Source organism: Semicossyphus pulcher, unplaced genomic scaffold (genome assembly GCF_022749685.1).
Source record: "Semicossyphus pulcher isolate SPU_LCO1_2020_fin unplaced genomic scaffold, fSemPul1.0.p SCAF_10, whole genome shotgun sequence".
In the NCBI taxonomy this organism is placed as follows: Eukaryota; Metazoa; Chordata; class Actinopteri; order Labriformes; family Labridae; genus Semicossyphus; species Semicossyphus pulcher.
The window spans coordinates 8,063,253-8,087,697 of record NW_027211604.1 but is presented as its reverse complement, the minus strand read 5'-3'; the positions used below and the strand labels follow the sequence as shown (position 1 = coordinate 8,087,697).

Genomic DNA, 24,445 nt, shown 5'->3' with positions numbered 1-24,445 from the left:
GCTTGAATCCTTTTAGCCTTGAATTTAAAGTGATAATCTCGAAGATCTCAGTTTTGTTCTCTTTGGCGGCACCTATGGTGATAAACGGTAATTGCGGGAGCACACTTCCCAGATATCCGGACAGTGTTGCACGTGTGACGTCCACGGTTGGCTCAGGTTGTAAATCTTGATTTTCCTCGCTGACGGTCGCTTTCCTTTGTAGACTGTTTGCCTTCATCTGAGCGTCCAATTTGTTTCTTTGGATTTTCACTTATTGTTGAAGTTGTATCTGTAGTCATCAATCTTTTCTTTGTTTGTTCAGCTATAGTAGATTACTGTTTACTCGCAACACTTGCAGAGACCGGAAAAGCAGCCGCTTAGCTCCGCCTACCCTCTCTGGCAGACCAATCACTGCTGGGTGATGGAAAACGCGCCACTAACTGGGCGCCGCTTGTGACTTTTTCTGCGAAATTTGCCACAGACAACCAGTCTGTAATACTGCAAATGCAAAGGCTTTCATCAGCCGGCCATAGCCTCAATCACCATTGTGTTACCTTATTCGGCGATAGACTTGACAGACATTTAATTAAATGGTATCTTCGAGATGATCAATTTAATACTCAAACTTTGTGGACTTTTCCCATGCGGTGTAACTTAATAATTTGTGAAGGTTTTTGTTTAATCCATTAATAAATGCCTTCATCCATCTGGTGTTTCTAAACTCTGTTCTACGGCTGCTTTATTAAGACTGGAGCTCAATCTGTCAATCAAATGGATTAAGCTGTGTCATTGCTAAAATTGCAAAGTCACTGCAGAGAATATTTTTTAATTTAACTTTTTCTGTGTTTTGCAATAATGCATCACAATATATTAATTGAGTCAACAGCTGTGGGCCGTAATGATTAGGAAGAGTTTAGAAAAAGGAAAAGTTTTCTGTTACATGATGAAGTTACAATGAGGAGGCCGTCCCTATGCGATGCATGCAAATTCTGTAATCTGATTTATTATTATTATTTATTGTATTATAAAAACTTTCTTCCGTGTGTCTTAGTTGTGAGTTGACTTGAGTTATTATATATTAGTGTATTCAAAAGTTTCAAACTAAACTTTCTTTTCACATTTTCCACCCACAGGTTCATTAATCCATTTTCTGTTTGTGGATTACTTACTGCTGGTTGATTGCTTTTTCTCTGCAACTTTTAACAATGCATGCGCAGTGATTGAATGGTGCGTGTCTGTGTGGTGGAAAACAAGCCAGACAATAAGTACGCTTTCCTGAAGAACAATGCCTCAGAAAAATATGTGATTTTAAACCTTTTCTATCCTACGAGTAACTAGACTATTTCTGCTCGGTGTTTCGCCGCTCTGAGATTTCACTGCCTGCGGGGTGTGATTGTGGAATTCGTCTTTTGTGAAAACTGGCTTTTGGCAAGCTGCTTCTCACTGCTGTCAGTATTAATCGGCCACAGGGACCTAAGAAGAACGTCCTTGATGGTGGGTCAGTGAAATGTACAATACAGCATGTCAAGTACTGAAAGAAAGGAGGATGAAGCTGAGAATAAACCGTTACAAAGGATACTACAACGTGAAATCATGCATACTGTGCGTTACTTGTAGTGACCTACATACTGTATGTCAACCCATTAGACCGTTTTACTGTAGTGAAAGCTTTTATAATGGACAGTATGAGGGATTAAACCACGGCCCCTTCCCCCCAACCAAGAGCCATACACACACACACGTCCATGCATAAAGAGCTGATTTAAATAGCAACAAAATATGTGTGGAAGAATTATACAAGAGGACAGCCTCTCACCTCATTAGGCATAATTTCAGTAGATTAAATGCTGGCAGTCTTGATGATTCTATAATGAAACTGTCAAAAAGACATACTGCTCCAGAGTGCTGGATGTAACTTACTGGTCTGTAATATTCTGCTAACACAACCATATTCTTTTTGCCTCTTAGGTCCCAAGGAATTTAACGGCATCAGTAGGAGGACACTGGACCCAGACAGGGACGCGTCAACAATGGACACAGAAAGCGAGATCCACGTCGTCACCACTGCCTCGCCGATGAACATCCCCAACCACCAGCCGGTTCTCAAGGGCCTGCTGCTCTCCGAGCACCTGCTCACGAGGGACTTCGAAGGGGACCAGCATTTTTTCAGAAGGGACGGCTCTGTAGCGGCGTACTCCACCATGCCGGGGTCCGTGTCTGATTTGGATTCAGGGGATCCGGTGACTCAGCTGGTGCCTCACGAGGACGCGCCGGCCTTCTCGGACATTGCGTCGACTGCCACAGCGGCTGCCACCTCCCCGCTGACGACATTTTCTCCCACGACGCCAAGGCCGCCAATGTCTTTCCCTCAAAAGAAGTCCAGGGGGCAAGACAAGGTAGAACCAACAACAGACTCCCTTACCACGCAAGTGATGCTACATCATAGAGGTTCAGGCAATGGGAACAACCCAGCGGCTTCCCTAGCCTCAAATGGAGGTAGGCCTCAAAGTTTGAGTGCTGTTCCGTTGGAGCCCACTCTTGCATCCTCTTCAGTGAGAGCGGAGAAAGAGGAAGTTATGGAAACAGCACTGAAAAACAAAACCAGCCCTGATCATCCACTCCAAGACCAGTCTTCAGTATCCAAAGACGAAGTTACCACCATGACGTCCACAACCGTCATCACAACTACAACCATCACCACCATGCAAATAACAGGTAGGAACGGTTATGTTTTCTTGACTTTTAAAGATGTAAATTTGTAGCCAAATATTCGAACGACTTAGGGAAAGAAATTAGCCGCAGCAACCCAAAAACTTTTTCCATACAAAAATTCAAAGTTGAGAGAACTACATCCACCCAAGAGGACAGGAAACAACATAACGGCTTTTCATTTCGCATGCTGCACACCGCTTTTCATCTCTCCACGAGGGATAACAGAGTCGCTCATGTGTCAAAAACAATCTGATTTTCCCTGATGTGTCCTGCATGTCCTCTCCACTGGCCTCAGAGGGCTAAAGACCCAGATGAGCGGTGTCTGAGAGGAAATCTGCAGAGATAGTTAGAGGGTTACGGGGGCCGTGGAGACACAGGTGGGCTGTCAGAGAGATCAGTGGTGAGGGGAAAAGGGAATCACTTGTCTTTTTTGCTGTCTCCCACAGAGCCGTGCAGTCTGAATTTCACTGACCCCGAGGGTAACATCGAAATCCTGCAGCAGCTTGACTCTGGAGTGGAGTGTAACTACTTGGTTACTGTCTACCTGGGATATGGCATTGAGGTTCAGGTCAGTGCTAACAGCTCACTATGATGTTGTCCCTTATCAATTTTAGAAGCCACGTACAACTTCTGCTCAAAGTTCAACATCTCATCTCTGAACCTGCATGAACACATTTTTTTTGGTGCACGGGAGAGCATCAGATAAGGGCTTTGAATACAACAATGACACTTTTTCGAAGTGGATATTGTAAGAAAAATTGTTTCCTATTTAAGGATCCATGGGGAACAAAAACGTCAGTTCTTTTGTACTGAAAACAGCTGCCTGCATCAGGCAATGAGGCTAATATGAAAAAACAGTTAAATTGTTGCCCATAAAAGCTGACAGGAGCTGTACAAACAGATGCCAATTGCCGACCACATTCATGAATAGTCGTATAGTGAAATAAATATTTGGAAAAAAGGGTTAATTCAGTAGTTGTGATTGGTCCGCATGGTAGACACCGTCCTCGCCCGAGCATGTAGCTATTACACCTTGCTGGCTTCCACATGAAGCAAAGGCTGGTTCGCAGTCTTATTATAGATTGCTGTATTGTGTGTGCATATTTTCTACATTGCGGGAATTCCAGTAAAAATAAGATGTCAACATTTATTACTTCAAACTCAAACATGAATCAACCAGTTTTGGATGTCATAGTTTGAAGCATAGCTTAAAATTAGCTGAGTTTACATGGAGCCTAATATTCCGATGCTCCATATAAACACCTCAATCAGAATAAAAAGGCCTAAACCCAAAGCAGAGGGGTGGTTTAAACCTTTGACCCGATCACATCCTGACTGCGTTCTTCTGCGCATGCTCGCCGTCTTGACGTAAATGTGTGGTGAAGTACATTTCAGAAGACGGCGGCATCCAAGTTAAACTGGACGACCTCGGAGAGCAGATTTTTAATTCAAACATTAAAAGACCTTAATATGATTGGACGGCGAGATTCGGCTGATGGCGATGTTGATAGCTGACATTCACACGTTGGTGTCACGCTGTTGCTTGCTAAACAGGAACGGCTGAGCTGACTAGATGGATGGCTGGATGGATGGATGGACTTCAGTGATCCCAAACTGGGAAATTGTGACGTTACAGCAGCAGGTTATCAAAGCGAGTACAGCACAGGAGAATTTAAATACACAGTAAGAATAACCCTCACACTAGAAGAAGGAATATATACATCCAGGAATACAAACAGCAATAATAATAAATAATAACCTCAACTATATTAATCTAAAATATAAAACTAACATATAACTTAAATGTAGACAAACATTACAGGGAGGTAGAGGTGTTCATGTACCATACAGTCTTCACAGTTGTTCGGTGTCCTCCTCCCTGCCATCTTAGTAAATGAGTCCAGTTTGCAGCCAATGACGGCCTTCTTAGGGCCCTGTCAGACAGAGCGTCTCTTGCAGGCTGTAAAACGTGAGGCGCACTGGACTGCCTTTCTTGTTGAAGCCTACGGTTAAAATAAAGAGAAGCTGTTTTACTGTTGTCAAGGCAACCACCGAATCATTAGTTTACATTAACCTAACCGTTATATTGTAAACTGACAGAAGGCCTGCCTCTCCTTTCACCCGATTGGACAATGCGGAAAAAACAGCCATGACGGGCACTTTTCTGCTTTGAGTTGAAGTTTTTTCAACTCGAGGCGCTCAGAGCGTTTCCTCAAAAACGCGAGGCGCACAGAGCGGAAAAATTAGAGGCGCTCTACAACGCAAAAGCAGCGCGCGAAAACCGTCCCTCTCATTGAAAACAACGACAAAAAGGCGCCCCCAGCTGCTAAAGCCCGTTCTGTCTGATCGGGCCTATATCCGGCTCTGATGATCCGATACATCTCCATCTTGAGCTGATAAACGCGCCAAACCATATGCATAATGTGCGCATGTCACACAGCTGTTCGTAATGGATCACACCCCATGTAAACAGTTGACCTGAAATCGTCCATTGAAATGATTTCAATCAGAATGACAAAAAAAGCGTGCATGTAAACCCAGCTGTAGTGGCAGAGAGACCCCGCCACTAGTCACGTTTGGGTGGTACCATTGCTGAGCTGCAGACACACACACCAGTGCTTTAGCATAAATGTTCAAAAAAGCTTAAGTATTTTATCTAAGCTATAGGACAGGTAAAAAATCAGGCTTATCGGTAGCTTATCTTACAGAACGGTCCACATCAGAAGCAGCCATCTTGACTGTGTACGAAAATGAACTAATGGCACATGTCTAGTTGCCATATGAAACATATTAGATGGGGTGTATTTGGTTATCTGTCCAAACTGGGGGCCAGATGTGAATATAAACACATCTACCATAACAAACAAACATGAGCTTGCAGATTTGTCTTGTTTCCACTCTAAGCTGTATACGCTGGTCTCGTGTGGGCTGATAGAGATAGACAGGCGGCAAATTGCTGTGAGTAGGTGGGTGGGGGCACAAGTGAAGGGGTCTCAGGTTGAATGTTTGCTTGGTAAGTCTTTTCACAAAAGGTTATAAAAATTAACTGTCGGTATGTGTGTGTTCCCTGGCATTTGCAATTCCTCAAACGCCTCATTTACCACTGGAGACTCTAAAATGTGTGAGCTTTGTCTTGCTGCCTCTGGAGGGCTAAGATAAGTCTTGACAGAGTATATGTTTGAGAGTGTGCTTTTCTCCCAAAGCTTCCTCTGGGCAACTTAAGTAAATCTTGAACCACTTATAAGCACAGGCACACTCACCTGCATGTGCACACACACACACACATACATTTCAGCACATTTGATAGATCAGGCCTTCACTTTCTCTGCTTCTCCGGTGAAATTGTAGCTGAGCTTTTCTTTAAAAAATAAACTCCCAGGATATAATGGAAGAATATACAGACATTTTATCCTCACACATACACCACCAGGCTCGATAAAGAAACAGGAGGAAGCCATGTGTTTCAGCACCACCAAGCGAACAGATGGACCCACAGTGTCCCTCCCTCCTACAGCTTAACTGATAGTGATCTGATGGCAAACTATACAGACAACTGCTTGGCGCGGCTGAAGAAAATAAGGAGGCATGGTCTCTGTTCCAGGCAAGGGCATCAAATGAATTAAGATAAAAGTGAAGTCAACTACATGTCATACTTTTTCATCTAGACGCTCTGTCTGAGGCTTTCAAGGTCCTACGCTTTTAAAGGAAAGACGTTGATCAGACAGTAGACTTGTGGAGTAGTTATTCACAATTTGATTGCCTTTCAAATGGATCGTTTCAGTTTGCAACCTCACTCGTGTTTATTTCCTCAAGCAAGCGAGAAAAGAAGGACACACATTTAGCTGTTGTCTCGTGGGATTTACCCGCTTTGAAAGACTTATCCAACACATGTAGGCATGAACATGCATATGCAGGAATACACAGATAAAGCAGGGATTAAAACCTGAAGGTTGTGGCAATTCAGCTGCAGTTATACCGTGTTCCTGAGCCAGTAGTGGTCAATGAGCTGCTGCACTTCTCTGTGCTGCGAGCATCCTGGCTAATGTCCTTTCTCTAATATCCAAGCACTCTTGGATGTTTTGGTCAGCCACATTTTATTGCCTTATTGCCTCAGTTAGAGAGTGGCAGGAAACATGGAAAGGGTGAAATGCAGCAATGGTGCCCTGCAGGATTTGATGTGATATGCACATTTGTTACCCTATTCCAGGAACTACATAGGACTGCTGGTAATAAAGCTAATGTAAAGGCACATTGTAACATTAAACACATGTATTTAAACATTTGGAAACGGTATGGTAATTGTGAAGATAATGTGACTGACAATAGATGTCGTAAATAGCATGATAATTCTTTTAATTTCATGCATAAGCAGCAGAAATAATGCTACAGCTAAGATCGCGGTCCGATCCTTTAATTAAATCACCTTTTACCTATGTGCATTTTAAGATACTAATCCCTTAAATAATAGTAACTTATAAGAAAAAAGTAGTGATTAAATTGATTGCTTCCTTTATTTGTGATGAGCTTATTTGTCATTGTCACACGGTGATCTCTGGAGGGAGCACAGAGGGATTATGGGGAATTTGTTGATTTGTGGCCGTAGATGTTGTTCTTGTATTTGTAACAAACAGAAATATTTATCTTAGTGTTCAGCTGATACGCCGGGTTTAGCAATATTTTCCTGTGCTGAGCATAAAAGCTTATGCGCCACACTTCACACAGCAAAGGGAGCCGTAGGAGGGACATTATGGTTGAAGTGCATGTTCTTGTTTTGGCAGCCAGCCTCCGTTATGGACGGGAGTGATCATTACAGCAGACAGACCAGCAGTTTGCAAGGGCAAAGGAAGGAAATTAGGAGAAAGAAAAACGCTGAAGGACAGATTCGGTGACAGTGTAATAAATATTTATGCAGTTGTAATGTACCTTTAGTTCAGTAAAACATAATACATGGGCACAGTGTCTGTCATTTCCAGCACTCAGCGACCCCCTCTGATTTTTCCAACAGCATTTCAAAAATATCTCAGAGATTGGTGGGGAATAAATAAGCAGGATCAGACCTTTTCTGTGTTTAGTCAATACTCCTTTCAGCTGTCTGGCAGCTTGCAGAGGAGGCAGGATGAAAAATGTATCAGGAGAATTTACTGCCCTCAGCCTGACTGTTCAACCCCTCCGCCGCAGCTAACAGCATATAATGCATCGCCCCATCTGGTGATTCTGGACACATTACAATTTATCTGCAGAATAATTGCGGAAATATGAGGAGGCTGCTGTAGCACAACTTCCAGCAGAGGTAAACGAATGGTGTAATAATTCTGGAAGTATATTCTTAAAAAGTGTTGCAGTATGAACTGCACATAGTAAATTTTAACAGGAAGGGTGCATACTTTAAGTTATAGGTTAGGATGTAAAATATAGTTTTGTGCAACATTTCTAGCTATTATAGTATGTTTAATGATGATGAGTAAATCTAAAGCCAGAGAGGGCTCCTGTAATGTGGAGGACGGCTTTTTTAAAGGTTTAATTCAGTCAGTTTTCATGTCCTTGAAATAAAACAAAGTATTCATCTTACCGTCCGCTCACAGCTGGGTTAGTAATGATAAACATTTAAGCTACTTATTTAACGATGGAAGGTGTTGGATATTAGATGCATGTGTCTCTGCTATGTTACCACCTCTCTCCACTGTTTACATCCACTTGTGGAAATCCTGTCTTTGTGCCTCCACGCTGGCGACGGCCTTGGCTGGAGTTAATACGTTTCTGGGTTGTTTGTCCGTCAGACCCAATTTTTGTGTCCGTCAAATCTCGGGAACATCTGGAGCAAATATCTTCAGATTTGGTACAAACGGAATAGAATGTGGCGGTCAAAGGTCAAGGCCTCTGATCTCGTTTTGGGCCATAACTTAAGAATTGATACAGTTTCACATATATTCTTCTTAAAGGACATTATTGTGAAGTACAGACATTTCTTTCCCCAAAAGGTAAAAAACAACTACACTGTGACATTTTGATGTGACTGTGTGAAACAGTTTTCTGTGTGAGCGCCATTTCTCATGAATGCGATATGTAAGCAACATGTGGAGGGGATTGCATTAACCCTGGTTGATTTTAAATTACTTATCAATTTAAGAGAAGGACGCCATTGGCGATCAATTCTCCTCGCTCTACCCCGAGTGTACCTCTTTGTTCTGGTATCACAGAAGGGTCTACTGACAACCACATGACCTGCAGAGAAAAACAAAGAGAGAGATGTTCTATTGTTTCCTGTTAAATGTAGGCTTACTTTTACCATTGTTTTCTTTTCTAAGGAAACATATTCGGTCTGTAATTTTCAATATACAAATACATTCCCTGTCACCCATCACACCCCGCTTACACTGTCATTATGTTGGACACAATGCGTGATGTAAACTGCAATCTGTCTGGTCGGTGGGGGAAAAAACTGCAAGGCATTAATTTAACTTTACCAAAGAGCTGGAGATATCTTAAGCACATCTTATTCTGCCCTCTATATCAGTCTCCCCCTCTCCTCTGCAGTCACTTTGGCATTAAGGTTTTAGCAAAGGACAGATGGAGGTTTTTTCCAGAACTGGGCTGTGGCATTAAAGTGCTTAAAATCCGTTTTGGAGCTTTTTTTATTTGATCAAATAAATCCGGTGGGTTAGCTAACTATCAGCTCTTTCCAGACCATCTGTCCCCGCTCCGATTTCCCCGCCTCCTCCGCTCGCTGATCTACCTGCCTGCGTCTCCGGGCGTTACCATCTGAGGCTCAGCACAGGTTGTCTCAGGCCTGTTTCATGGTGGCCACATCTCCGCACTCTTTCTAAAAGACAGTGTATTGTATTGGCGAGGACTGAGAGCGGTTGATACATTTCAGGGGTCGGGAGCTCCAGACGTGGCCAATTTCTCCCGCTGCCTCGAAGGCTGATTGGAGAAGTGTTTCCATTTTCTGACAGGTTTAAAGCAGAATCATTCAAGGAGATGGGGAAGGAGGATTTTCAGGTCAATACTGTAGATCTCATTTTTTCTCCCCTCCATCCTTCTCCCAACTCTTTCACTCTGTGTTCCTATTTCCATCTAGTTATCAGGTTTTCTATTTGTCCACTTCCTCTCGATCAATTTTGTGATGAACCTATAACACAGGTATTAATTGACACTTAATTCTGACAGTCTACCTCATAGATATATTTTTATTTCAATCCTCCTCTTGCGTCATTCTCTTGATTATCTTTCAGTAAAGCAAGTGACGGTTAAATGTTAGATTAGTAGTCCTTCAAAGTAAAAGCATTGTTAGATTAGAAGTAGTCCTTCAAAGTAAAAGCATAGCCGTTAGGGGAAGTTTTTAAAGTAAAATTGTCCATCAGTGTGAGGAGAACACAAAACCCTCTCTCTGTTTGTTTCCTTAATTAAAGCTTATAAATATCAAACGCAGGCCTTGAGTCTCAGAGGGCAAAATTACCGCTTCCAACCACTTCATCCTTAAATGAGCTGATATTGATTCAAACTATTCCAAACAAAGCAAATAAAACTTTCGTAGCAAACATCTAATGAGCTCAAGGCTTCTTGTGCTAATGAGATCCACCTGAGGAGGGGATAACGCACTCAAATGCCCCTTTAAGGATTGAGATGTTACAGAGCATGCCAAGTGTTTATGGCTAACCCTGACTCGGAGGTTAACGATCGGTATTTGATGCTGCCTCTGCGACCACGCTCCTCTGACTCCAATCAATAGTCATGTTAATAAGCAGCAACAATACTTGACACACAGCCTCCTCTCAGTGCCGGCTCAATTGCTGTATTGATCCTTTGCACTCTCATTTTAATTCCAGTATTTCTTACAAAAGAAGCACAATGCACATGGCATTGACCCTCGCCGATTGTGTGTGTGTGATGAGGGAGGGGATTTAATTTGTTTTGTTGGCGTTCGGTGACCTCGAGTGCTCTCATCAGACGAAAAGGGATACAAGAATGTGTTGTGAGGCTTTTTCCTCACACTTTTGTAAAGCAACAATTCCTCTATAAAAGACGACGTCGCCTGTAATCCTTCCTCCTCGCTTCTGACAAACTAAAAGCGAGTTTCAACACGGTAATGCACATGTTTTGGCCGTTCCCCGGCTTCAGAAATGACAACGCATAGCAGAGATGTCGCTCAGAATCTGAGTAATGGGGGCCAAGACGGGCTTTCTGCTTTTAATCAACTTGGGATGAGACGGAGGGAAGCCTTCATCATGTTGTGCCTTGAGGGAATAAGGCAGGACATAAAGAAGGCCAGTGTGATCTTGATGAGCTTTTTAGGGTGTCAAGGCTTTGCTGAGATGAGTTTTCGTGGGGCCCAGCCTTCCCGAGAGAAATGCTTTCAGGTGACACTAATTGCTCCTCCACCCAGCGAGCTGTCATAAAGGGAGAAGACTGTCTGGCACATGGCTGTGTTCTCTCAGACTCTTTCAGCGTCAGCGACGAGGATGGGAGAGTAAGGAAGCGTTCTAGAAATAGTGAAGTTTAATCAACAATGCATGGATTTAAATTTATGCAAACATGCACACTGCAGCAAATAAACGGAGATGCCAAGGCCCAGAAGGAACCTCTGAAAGTGAGACTGATTTATTAGATGAGCTGCAATCTCTTCTCATGAAAGTCTGCACCAATTCTCCGGGTCTTAATATCCGAATTATTGTGAGCTCATGGAAGATTTATCACCGTGCTGTTGCCTATGTCAACTGGTCCAGTTGCAGTTTTCATCCATATACGTTTTCCCAAGAGAATGACCGAGGCAAGGAATATAATCCCATCCATCCATTATCTATACAGCTTATCCTGTTCAGGGTCGCGGGGGGGCTGGAGCCTTTCCCAGCTATCCCATTGGGCAATAGGCAGGGCACACTCAAGACTGATCGCCACATATAGACAGACAACCTTTCACGCTCACTCTCACACCTACAGACAATTTAGAGTCACCAATGAACCTAACAAGCATGTCTTTGGACTGCGGGAGGAAGCCGGAGGGAACCCACGCATGCACGGGGAGAACATGCAAACACACAGAGAGGCCAACTTTGTCCAAAACAGGGTTCCAACTAGGAACCCTTTAGTCTTGAGGAGACAGCGGGAACCACTGCCCCATCGTGCAGCCCAGGATTAGACAGTATTTGTACAATTTAAAATATTTGAAAGAATACAATAACATAAAACAAAAAGTACGGTAGAAGCAGGTCACACCACGGGTCAGTTACAGGAGGGACATATCGTCTCCATGTCTACGGAATAAAAAGAAAGTGATCGTAAACCCTCATTGCCAGAAGGATCAGGTTCAGCATGAGGGAGAGATCGAGAGGAGATTGTTCACTCTTCAATCGTAAAAGGCATTTTTCTCTCAGATCAATGAAAAAAATGTAAAAACAGATTTATTGAAATTTGTTGGAGGGGTTGCTGTTATATCACATTCACAAAAATGGGACAGGCGTGAAGTCACAGTGGCCTGTGATGACCAACATTTTAGCAGTTCATTGTTGAGTCCAAGTCGACGTTTCTGCCAAATTTGAAAACATTCCCTCCATTTGTTCCGGAGATATTACAGAAGTAGAATGGAAAGTGAGTTGACTGACTGACTGACTTTCCCCGTCACGTTTGCTACTGATTGACCTATGGCCAAAGATGTTTCTAAGGAGATCACAGTGACCTTGTCCTTTGACAACAACATTTTATTTTTGAGAAGACACACGAGAAAACCTGAAGACTTAATGCCAACGACCACAGCAAAGGCGTGCGCAGAGATCATCTGAGAGAAGATGGTCACTATGTTGTGTAGGTGTTTATCTCAGGAGCTTAAAATGGGCCATCTTTAATGTGAAACAAATGTTCAGCGTACTATTGTGTTGAGCCACAGGCTGCAGCAAAGCCTCATTAACATTCAGCTTTTGCTGATTGCTGAGGATCCATTGTTTTAGACAGCGGGGCAAACAGGAAATGGCCTTGGTTGTTTATATAGAGGTGAATGTTCAATTAAGATAACATTTTCATAATAATGAGCAGTGGAAGAACTCTGTTTGTATGAAGTTAATAAGCTAAGATTATTCGAATGTGAGCCGCAGATACGGAGCGATGAGGTAGGTACACTACCAGCGAGCTCCACTGTAAGTATAAGCCAGCAGGTTTTATCATAGTAATGATGACACTGCAGCTGGTGAGTCCAATGGCTGCTGATTTATTGCCCCCAGCAGCAGGGTCATTTAATTTCCATGTATAGTGGGATCATTTTGATTACATACTGCTCATTTCTGCATCAGCAATGGCTCCTGTGTGTCGGTGTAAATGCTCGTTGCAGAGCACCACCAGATGTTTCCACGAGTAAATTATCAGTGAGAGGCAGCCTCTGCGGACAGTTAGCTCATTCTGTGTGCTTACGGATAAATTAATAAATGAGTGAATAAAGATCACATGCCGTGTGTTAAAAGTCTCATTTGTTTGACAGATTGTCTCTTTCAAAGCAGCAGAGGATTACTCTTTCCCACCAAATTACACATTTATAGTTGACAGTATTGCAAACAGTAGCACCCTAATTGTATAATAGAGATTACACAGATTCTCTGTTATGTTGGATTAACTGTGAAATACCTGCAACATCTTTATTCACAGATTAAAAGCGATGCAAAGCTGCTCTCTGTTTAGACGCAATCATCTTGATCTTAACCTTTTGTTCACTCTTCACTCTCATGGTTTTAACAATGCAGCACAAAGAATGTGCTCGGTTCTGCAAAGGTCACAGCAAACACAACAAGACCGAAGCATTCAATCCTGCAAATATTGTTATCCATGGAAACCTTCATTTAAGACATTTTCCCCGGGTCTTTTGTATTCCGAGTGCGGTTCCAGGCCTGTCGATTGCACTGTGGCCTTGGAGGATGGTCTGTTCATTATAGAGGTTTGATTGAAAAGACTGGCTAGAGGAGAGAGATGACCCTCTCTCCTCCCGTCCTCTCATTTTGATTGGGCTCAGGAAATATTTCTTTGGAAAGTTTTGGGGTAGGAAAAAAGAAATGTTTGACGCCAAAGGGCACCAACCCAAAAGAACGGTCTTACATTTCGTGTTTTTCCTTACATAAACTAACTCTAGCCGGTAAACAGGATTTAGAAAATGCTAAACAGACATTCTTTATTTCTCACAACACAGTCCTGTAAATGGAACAGCACAATGTTTAGATGGCATCCTCTGATAATGTTGTGGTTGGTGCAGAAGCGTGCTTGGTCAGCCAAATCCCCGGTCCCACAAATGTGTCTGCTGAGGCAGAGATTCCAGCTCCGAGTTACAATAAGCCTGCTCTCATTACAGCCCAGAGGTACATGCATGTGTGTGTGTATACATACGTGCACAGGCACACACACTCGTGCATTTATGTATGTGAGTGAGGGAGAGAGACAGTGAGAATTCCCTGTGGGCATTTGGCTGCAGCGCTGGTGAAGATAAGGTAGTGTGATGTCTCCTGACATGGCCAATGATTCATAATTGAGGCAGGACAGCTGTTGCTGGCTGCACTGACAGGTCCCTGGGTGGATGACAGATGATAGGGCCCTCTGGGGCCAAACTATCTATCAGTCCAAGTGTTCACTGTCCGCTATCTGCTCACCTGTCCTTCACGAGCCTCCCTGGTGTAAGTAAGCTGAGTGGTCACAGACCTACCATCTGCTTGACCTCACTTAATAATATTATAAGTTGCTGCAATAACATAGAACAGACTATCCATTAGATGGACACAACACCATGACAAACACTAACTATGACATGTTTTTTGGCATTGAAAGTGTTCTGTTTTTTTTCTAGTGCATTTCTGGTCCCTTTAGTATTGAGCAAACACATATCAGCAGGCTCTGATTGCATGCAGGAAGATAGTTGATGTGGAGAGGCAAAAGGCCAGAACGCAGTCCACTGTAATTCCATCCTGCTCCAAAAGGCGGTCTTCTGACGACAAGTTAGCTTTTTTATTAATCTCCATAAACACACATCTGCATGCAAGTGGAGCTAATCCATTCTGAGATGGTGTATCTCAACTCCATTCTTGCTTCTGAAGTTGCTAAGTCGGATTGTAACAATGCACTGAGCGGAAAAAGAAAGTCTTGGCCTAAGTCCTTTGTTACTAACTGCTGGCTACGCCGGAAGCCCTGAAAAACTGGCCATAACTCCCAGAGGCTATATCGTCGTCAAGCGATAGCTGATGGGTTCCGACATTGGATAGCCATCAGTGTGAAGTAGTGCAGAGCAGCTGTGTCACATGTTTCAGTGAAGCAGCAAGGAAAATAGTCTGATCTCAATTCATAAAACAAATATACAATGAACTATATTCATATTGCCCTCTAAATAAAGTTAGAAGGTGCTCTCTACGGAAAAATAAAGAAAGGCTTAAAGTACATATATGTACCAAAGTGCAAGCAACAGTTAATTATAAAACTGCGTGTCATCTGCATAGTGATGGAAGAGGACATCTTTGGGGCACTGACACTATTCGGTATTGATGGAATAAATGGCGGCCTGGTAGGCTACATTTTAGAGGATACTGCAGACAGACGTTTTTGTTGGCAGTTAACAATCCTATATGAACACTGGGGCGGCTGTGGCTCAGTGGTAGAGTCGGCCGTCTTTCAATTGGAAAGTTTGTGGTTCGATCCCCAGCTCCCTCATCCTCCCAGCCTACATGTCGAAGTGTCCTTGGGCAAGACACTGAACCTCAAATTGCTCCTGGTGGCATAGCCAACGGTGTGAATGTGATGATTGATCGGCAGTTGGGCAGCATCTGCCTTCAGTGTATGAATGAGTGAATGTGAAATGTAGTGTGAAAGCAGCTTTGAGTGGTCGCAAGACTAGAAAAGGGCTTTTTAAGTACAGTCCATTTGCCATTTTTCCATTTCCTTAAGTTTAGACATAATTTCGAGCATGCCATGAATGTATTTGGATTAATGAAAACAGAGGAAATGTCAATCATTTCAATTATCCATCAGTCTACATTCAGGAGTAAATATGATGTAATAAAAGAAAGACTCCGTCTTAAAAAGTTCCTTATCAGACTGGTGTCACAGTCTAGTTTTAATGCAGAGCACAGTTTTAATTTCTTCTTGGATTCTATTTTTCTGAACTACAAAACAGTCATCTTCGGAGCCACCGGCAACCGGGTGGAGAGGGTGAAATGTGCAAACATAAGAGGCTTTCTATAAGTTCCATGGAGGCTTTTACCAGGCAGCGCAATTGATTTCCAGCTTGATTTTTTAAGAGGTAGTTGACTGAAATATGCATGAACCGTGGTGGAATATCAGCCTGCTCTCATCGAATCACCAGCTTTACATAATAGTAGAGGAGGAAACTGAAACACATCACAGGATAATCATTTGAGAATGACATTGAGAGATGAAGGAAATTGTAGGCTCTGTTCTTTTATTTATTTCATCTGCATCCTGAAAAAATACAATCCGACTTGGAGAAACAACTTTTTTTGAGCTGAAGAATGTCACCGTGAAATAAAGTACCTGTTTTCAAAATTTTCCAAGACTGTGATGCAACCGTTTAACAACGCAGTGCAAACAATTCAGGGTCTAATTAAGAGCGGAGTCACCTTGGTTGCATTTCTGTCTCATTTCTATGTAAGCATGAATGTTAAATTACTTTGCTGCACATTGGTGTGACTTGTAAAGTTATAAGATGAGAAAAGTAGCTGAAGTAACCTGATTTGCAAAACATCCAAGCCCTCCATATTAACTCAGAGACCGAAAAAAAGGCAGATGTGTGGGAAAAAAAGAACTGCGCCTGAGGCTCTGTCATTGCCGTTGCCCTTGAGAAACAGAGAAACAGGGATTCTAAAATCATGTGACATCCCTTTGTTACTCACTGTGGCACTGCTGTTTAAGGCTCCTGCAACAACTCATCTACCTAAGCAGCAATGACAAAATACAACGTTTTTTTTGTATTAAACGTACAGAAGTAATGTTGTTAAACACGCTTGAAGCTAAGGATTATCTCCTGTTTGACAATTTGGATCCACTGTTTGCTCCCTGTGTCCACGGTTTGTCCGAAAGCCTCCAGAGCGGTGTTTAATTCTGGTCGCGATAAAAATCAAATCAATCAAAGTGACTGACCTCATGGATCATTCAGGAGGAAGTCACCTCTAAGCTCCGTCTCAGAGTGTCCATTAGCCTCTCCGCACTCATTGTCAGCTCCCCTTCGACTGAGTGACAGTTAGTCAACCTGACCAAATTCATTTTCCTGCCGCTGTTGTGCAGTGTGCTCACCCTGCCCACTGTCTCAGCTTTTCCAGGCTGTTGCACTAACACTCCAGCACACATATTACCTCAGGGACAACAGCCTTTGGAGGGCAACTCTTTCTCTGCATCATGGCATACCTGAGGCCTGAGCCCACTACCTATGACAGCATTAGCTTTCACAACATGTTATGAATCTCACAGGGGAGCTTGACAAAGATGTGCTTGAATTGGTTTTGATGTCGCACTCATCTTTCAACTCAAGAGCAGGGTCTAATTTAGACCTGGTTGAAATCTGTGCAGAGTTTTTTATTCAGATCTTATCATCTTATCTGTGTCTGTATTCATAAGCACAGGCCACCGCACAAAATATGATCTACTCTTTTAGAAAATGTTTCTCTCTGACTTATCTACTGTTTTAGTTTTAGTATTTTAATGCAACATTTTCAGTTTTAGTTTGTTCAAAGCACCTGTCTATAATAAGTTATCACTACCATTTGATAGCTTCAGAAGGGCTTATTAAGGGTTATGACACTAATGTGTTAAATACTTGATTCTGGTTGGTTGATCACGGCATTCTGAGGTCAGCAATTTCTCGATGGGACTCCCTAAAAACATCGATAGTTGTGGCTTTGAAGGACGTAAGAGTGCACGCGTTGGCGAGCTCCGTGACCGTCAGCTGTCTCTGCGATAACTGTTGGCAAGCTAACTTTATGTTAGCAGGCTTCCTTTGAAACAAGCCTCAAGTTACTCGAGTCTATTGTTAATGTGGGTTTAATGCTATAACCCCAACGTGAATCGCACCTCATGTATGAACATGGAAGCGTAATGCCTTGTAAGCTCATTTGTGCTGGCTACATTGATATCAGAGTACAGACCCCCCATCTGAGTTTGTTGTTTCACATAATTTAATCTAAATGTCAATATTTTTTAGCACTATTTAATAGTTCATATTTTCCAGTATAACGTTACCATGGTCAATTTGAGAATTTCTCAACAGTCCGGTAGAGGTCATTTGAAAATCTGCAGGGACGTCTAGTGTCACGGTTGTAGCCGTGTCAGCAGTACAATGAGCTAGAATCGAAGTGTATCTTTGTAAATCAATGATCACAAAGAAATTGAAAAATCATCTCTATTTGAAGTTACAATTAGGCGTGAGGTCTCCTGTAGGTTTAGTTCTGGAACTTTTTAGGTTACGGTTTTGCTAGCTTATTCGAAAACTGACCAGACGAGCCGAATGCAAGCCGACGAGAACGCACATCAGGCCCACAACACTCTGTGTGACGCGGGACGTAAGTCACAGCCCCAGGGCTCTAATTACACAATCTGGAGGACTAACCATCAACCATCGTAATCATATCAATCCGCCGAAAGAAGTCGGGTAAATTTGACGTCAGACTGTTTGCAGTGGGAAAAAAAGAAAAGAGACAAAAACAGCGGAGAGAACGCAAAAAAATGTTTAACATTGCAAAAAGTCTAATCATTAAATTGAACACAGCACGGGGAACGGCGGTGTGTAAAGATGGCTTCACGTCGGGGTCCTTCAACACTGTCGGGGTTCATTCTGCTAACAAACTGCTCACTATACATTATCTTTTACTTAACTCAGACTTTTGGTTATTTACATGAATTAACTTCAAATAACTCAACTATGAATTTTGGTTACGTATTATAAGTTACTTTCTTCAGTTAAACTTAACGTGCTTTGTGGTCTCACACCTGTTCTTCTGGAACAATCTTATGAAGGAAATCTGTCTCCCCAGACTTTGACATTTTAAAGCCTTCGAATTTCAAGCACAATTTTTTGCCTCTGAATTCAACTCTTATCATTTTCTGACACACTTGCAAAAACTGAAAAAAGAAATCGATTGCTCTTTATCCCGGATGTTGCATCTGAATTTCGCCCACCGAATTTGAGCACCTGAATTTTTATTGTTTGAATTTTTTTTTAATTTTGAACATTGAAAAATAAAAGTGAAAATGAGTTATTGAAAATGAGAGTTGAATTCAGAGGCAAAATTTCAAAATCTGGTGAGGCAGATTTGCTTCCATACAATGTCTTGTTTTTGTTTGACCCATCAATCCAGCTCAAAAACCTGGCATTGTGGTCTTTCTCACTCTTTTCACTACGTTAATTGACTTGTGATATTGGCTGCTGTCACAATTACTGCAGTCAATAGGCTTTGCAACCTAAATAAAATATGGGTCATCCCGTCCCACCCTAATAAAAGATAGCGACCTACTCAGCTGACTAGGAGGCAGAGTAGGGCCCTACAACATGTTCTTGACGACAACTGATGACGGCCACTTGAATAGGCTGTTGTCGCACTGAGCTCAATAAAACAAACTACAAAAACACAAACAAACTATCCAAATATCTCGATAAAGACTTAAGAATTCATCGGTAGAGTCAATACTGGATAAGCGTTGAGAAAAGTCTGTCATACGAACCCTTGTGAAGCAGAAAGCTTTATTTATTTTTACCGTACAGAATAATAATCATGACCTACCATTGGATTAACATACCTCTTTTATAGCTCTTCGGGGAATTAATCAGATATTGCTCTAAAATGTGTCAGTACTCCATTATCCTGACACTTTAACTACATGCAATCCTCCTGAGGTTCCCTCTCCAGATTTAGCTGCAGATGCTGTTCAAACCTGTTGAAGACATAAAGCACTGCTGTCAGAGAGGCTCACAGGCACAACGAGAAAGACTGACAGGGGATGAGTCAATCGTGCAACAAACCAAGAGCGGGATGACCCAGACAGATTCTACAATTACACAAAACATGTCTACAATCTGGGAGCAGGTTAACAATGAAATGACTAAACCAAACATATCCCTGTGTGTCTGCGCTGGTAGACAACGGAGCAAAGTAACACAGCAGGTGACCCATTTTTTCCCAGAAACATCATTAGACTAAATCTGGCTTTAAATGGAAACACAACAGCGGTGGTGCTGAATTAAGATCCCATCTGGTGTGATCTGAAGCCTCATAAGTCAACAGTTAGTCACCAGGTTTCTGTGCAATAAGATTCTTTTCATGTTCAGTATTGGAGTTAAAACCTGTTTGTCTTTTCCATGAGTGGATAGAAATGTGCTCATTCTAACGGAGCTAAAAAATACAATGCACTGACTGCTAGCTTGATTGTTCTTTGTGCAATCTGTCACTATACAAAGTCTGTTTGTAAAGGGAATATCACTCATTGGAGCATTTGCTAACGTGACAACATAATCGATTAAACGTTGCAGCTCTACTAATCACATGGCATGCCCTCTTATTTCCAGGTGCTAAATGTGAGTGTGTTGGAGGGAGAGCAGGTGACAGTGGAGGACACGGGAGGCCGAGAACCCTTTATCCTTGCCAATGAGTCCGTCCTGTTGAGGGGGCTCGTGTTGCGCAGCTGGAGCAACCAGATCTCCATTCGGTTCCGGAGTGACCAGCAACACAACTCTGGATTCCTCCTGCTGCATTACCAAGGTGAGCCGGTACCATGCTACCTGCCATATGTTGTCAAGTGTCAGTATATGTGTCATTTGGAGGGGAAAAAAACTTGGACTGTATAAGTAATGAGAATTTATGAGCTGGCGAATGCCCATGTTTCCAAAAAAAGAAGCTAAGTGAGCTTGTGGGACATAGCAGACTCCCCATTTGCTTATGGCAGGTGAATAACACAAACCAGGTAACAAGGAAGATCCAGGTACGATGAACAAGGATACCTGCTAATGAGTGCAAGCATATAAATGAGAAACTGGAATTACAGCATTAAGATCTATACAATCACCACAGTTTCAAGGTGGGCACCAAAGATCAGTGTCACTAATTCAGTATCTGACCAAATCTGCTATATGGGCACAATCTCCCCTTTGGCGTTATGGCGTTGAATAATGGCCAGAAACAGGTTTTTGCAGAACATTATGTTGTCACAGTGAAGTTGACCTTTGACCTTTTGGGTATAAAATGTCATCACTTTATCATTGTTATTTGTCATACAGTAATTAGCGTATGAATTATTGAGTTATAGCCATAAACGTGTTATGTGTAGTCACAGTGACCTTGACACTTGACCTTTGACCACCAAATTCTAATCAGTTTATCCTTGAGTTGAAGTGGACATTTGAGCCAAATTTAAAGAAATTCCTTCAAGGTGTTTCTGAGATCTTGTGTTCACAGGATGGGATGGACGTAAGGTCACAGTGACCTTGACCTTTGACCACCAAAGTCTAATCAGTTCATCCTTGAGTCGAAGTGGATGTTTGTGCTAAACTTGAAGAAATTACTTCAAGGTGTTCTTGAGATATCGCATTCACAAGAATGGGATGGACGTGAGGTCACAGTGACCTTGACCTTTGACCACCAAAATCTAATCAGATCATTCTTGATTCCAAGAGGACGTTTGTGCCAACTTTTATCATAATTAGCGTAGGAATTCTTCTATAACCAAAAATGTGTGTTTTTGAGCTCACAGTGACCTTGACCTTTGACCACCAAAATCTTATCAGTTCATCTTTGACTCCAAGTAAACACAAAATTTGAAGAAGTTCCCTCCAGGCTTTCCTAAGACATCACGTTCACAAGAATAGAATGAAAAGTGACCTTGACCTTTGACCACCAACACCACTTTGACAACTAGCAGAAAGCTAGCAGCATCCCCCTGTCACTCTGCCCCCTGTCACTAAATATGCAGAACTTCAAGCCTTTATTATTGTATATTGTAAACAACATTAAATAGTTTTTATGTACCAGGCTGTAAACATGTCCATAGCTGCTGCAAAGTTAGGCATATAAACAAGGGGCCTAATGCGGATTGACTCGATCTGGAGCCAGCCCCAAGTGTCCACTCGAAGAACTGCACTTTTTGGCACTTTCATTTGGCTTAATTTTTCATCCATGGAGGTTTCCAGTTTGGGAAAAACAAACGTACTTGAATCAGTCATAATGCTGAAAGTAACACATTGAATGAAAATGCTGATTTACTGGTACATCAGTCTTTGCAGAGATTAAAGCTACAAGGATTATTAAATGTGGTCAGATTGTAACTACAAAAAGCTCCCATCAGAGATGGTTACTGTATGTTGGTCGTTAACATGTTGGCTCATAAATTCCTCCCCTCTCTCGGCTTGTTTTGTGCGTGACATTGATCTCCCATGTCCTCAACACTGTCTGTTTATCTTAGCAATCACACAAAGTGGCCACCAATTACATGCCCCATCGATTTGAGCTGATGGTGGAAGCTGCTGGACAAAACATTCATTCCACCACATTACTGCAGCTCTTTCATCAGCTGGAAAATGAAAGCGACCATCAAAACACTGACGCTGACGGGAGATAAATCAGCCCATCGCTGCTGAATATCAGTGTGTGGTCAGGCTGAAGGATGACAGCGAGGGGTCGGTGCAGATCATACAGGGTGATGCATAGATGGGGACAGATGGTGACAAAGAGATGAAATGTATGACACTGTCAGTAGGTGTGCTTTTGTCCTTCACTTCTCCTGTTTGCCTTTTAGTGAGTCTTTATCAGCATTATTTAGTTTTTGAATATTAAAGACTATCTATCCATCCACTCAACATTCACAGTGGGATTAACTCCATGGCCTTACTGTGCTCTGCACCTGATTCAGCCAGACTCAAAGGAGACAGTGTTCTGGGTGTTGCTGCCCAAATTATTAATTGAAACAGCTGGCTGCTGTTTATCTTGTGATCCACATAACATTTGCTTAAACTGCTTCATAAAGAACATAAATAGCCAGGTGGTTCTTTTTGTTCCATGCAAATCTAGGATAAGACTCATAAAAAGGACATTATGCACAGTTAAGGAAAGTATGATAATAGCTGTAATGATATATACCCTAGAGAATAACCCAGCCATTTAATATAGGAAAGCTATTAGGATATAAAGCCAGATGTTTGCTCCTGGAATGTCAGCTGTCGCACTCTGTTAAAACTCCCAACAACTGGAATAAAAGCATGTCAGACACATCTAAATGAATGTACTAAATTTAATGCTGATCTATTTCTGTGATATTTTAATAGAACAGAGACTGTCGAATACGATTGGAACCAGGACAAGACTTACAGCATGTTCTCGATAGCATGCGTGTAAATCTGCACGTTGGCAAGAGACCATGTGTAGATGACAGCATTATTAGGCTATGAAACTCTGAAAGGTGCATGTGGATGGCTGACATTTGAACTCCATTGCCAATACTCAAAATGATTTATTTGATACAAGAGGGTTTCATATTTAAATGGCTCTAAACAACACCTCCAAATATTTATGCAGGTAGATCTTGTCACGCCTGTCGCTTCAGTACATATCCTTGGGCACTTGATATGTTATTTAAGTTTTAATGACCCTAAAAAATACTTTCAGAGTCAACTTTCTGTATTGTAAATGCCAGCAGATTTGCAGAGTCTGTCGTCAACCAAACAACCTTCAGGATTTTAAAGTTGATGGCACAAATTTAATTACACTAATGTGAAAAAATGCTGAGAGCAGATCTCTTGAAGTTTAGACATATTGGAGACACAGAAGATATTTCAATTTGTGTTGCTCTCCTTGGTAAGCAGAGTATCACCTTGTCCTTTATAATGGGCTGTGAAAAATGTGATTGGACAAGCGTGGAGGAGGAGACAGAACTGCGGAGAGATGGATCTCAGCTCAGGGTAATTAATATCTGCTACAGCGTTGGCTCTGCCAGCGATGGCAGACTGATGGATGCCTCTATAACGCCAGCAGTGAGCCTGACACCGGGAACATGATTATAAGTGTGCTTTATTGTTTGTATGTACAGAGTCAGAAGTGGGCGTGTGGGACAGGAGAGGCTTGTATCACTTTCCTTGTACATCTCTTCCTATCTTCTTCTCAATACACACACATAGGCACATATCCTTATCTAAACAGAACATCCATTTTCCATTCAACTATAGACAGCCACTGCAGCTATGAAAAAAGTGCATGCAACATACAATGCAGGAGCACAAAACCTGAGTTAATGCATCCTGATTGTAAAGAAACCCTATATGCACACAATAGCTGTGTCCAAATTCAGGGGCAGCATCCTCTGAAGACGTATTTGAAGGCTGATTGTGGCTCAGCGAAGGTTGTCCCATTTTGAAGGCTCCTTCAGATGCGGTCGGCAAATGCGTCCTCCTTTTCCACGAAGGATCCATCAGGTGCATCCTTAATGGCCCAACGTATCCTGAGATTCATTGAGTGCCAATTCAAATGTAATTGCGGACTCTGAAGTGGCCAATTTCTCCAACATTTTCTTCGGTGCATGGACGTAGCGGTCGAATGCATAGTTAAATGCGTGTATCTCCGGATTAAACCTTCATAATAGTGGAGCAATGACTGCAAACATGTTGACAGCATCCCAAACCTCCTATTATAATCACATATGGAACAGGGAGATTAAATCTCTACTAAGTGTAACATTGGCTGGATTACAGCATGTAAAAGGCTTTTTAATCTATTTCTATTTATACAGCGCCTTTTCATAACAAAAGTTA

At 42.2% G+C, this 24,445-nt stretch overlaps 1 protein-coding gene across 1 annotated transcript in view; it reads left to right on the top strand.

Moving 5' to 3' along the window:
* Nucleotides 1-24,445, top strand: part of LOC138596866 (seizure protein 6 homolog) — a 107,656-nt gene that overhangs the window by 53,787 nt on the left and 29,424 nt on the right. The window contains exons 2-4 of the mRNA XM_069668302.1: nucleotides 1,948-2,694; nucleotides 3,138-3,259; nucleotides 20,219-20,411. Of these exons, the coding sequence (XP_069524403.1) occupies nucleotides 1,948-2,694; nucleotides 3,138-3,259; nucleotides 20,219-20,411 (1,062 nt within the window). The remainder of the gene's footprint in view (nucleotides 1-1,947; nucleotides 2,695-3,137; nucleotides 3,260-20,218; nucleotides 20,412-24,445) is intronic.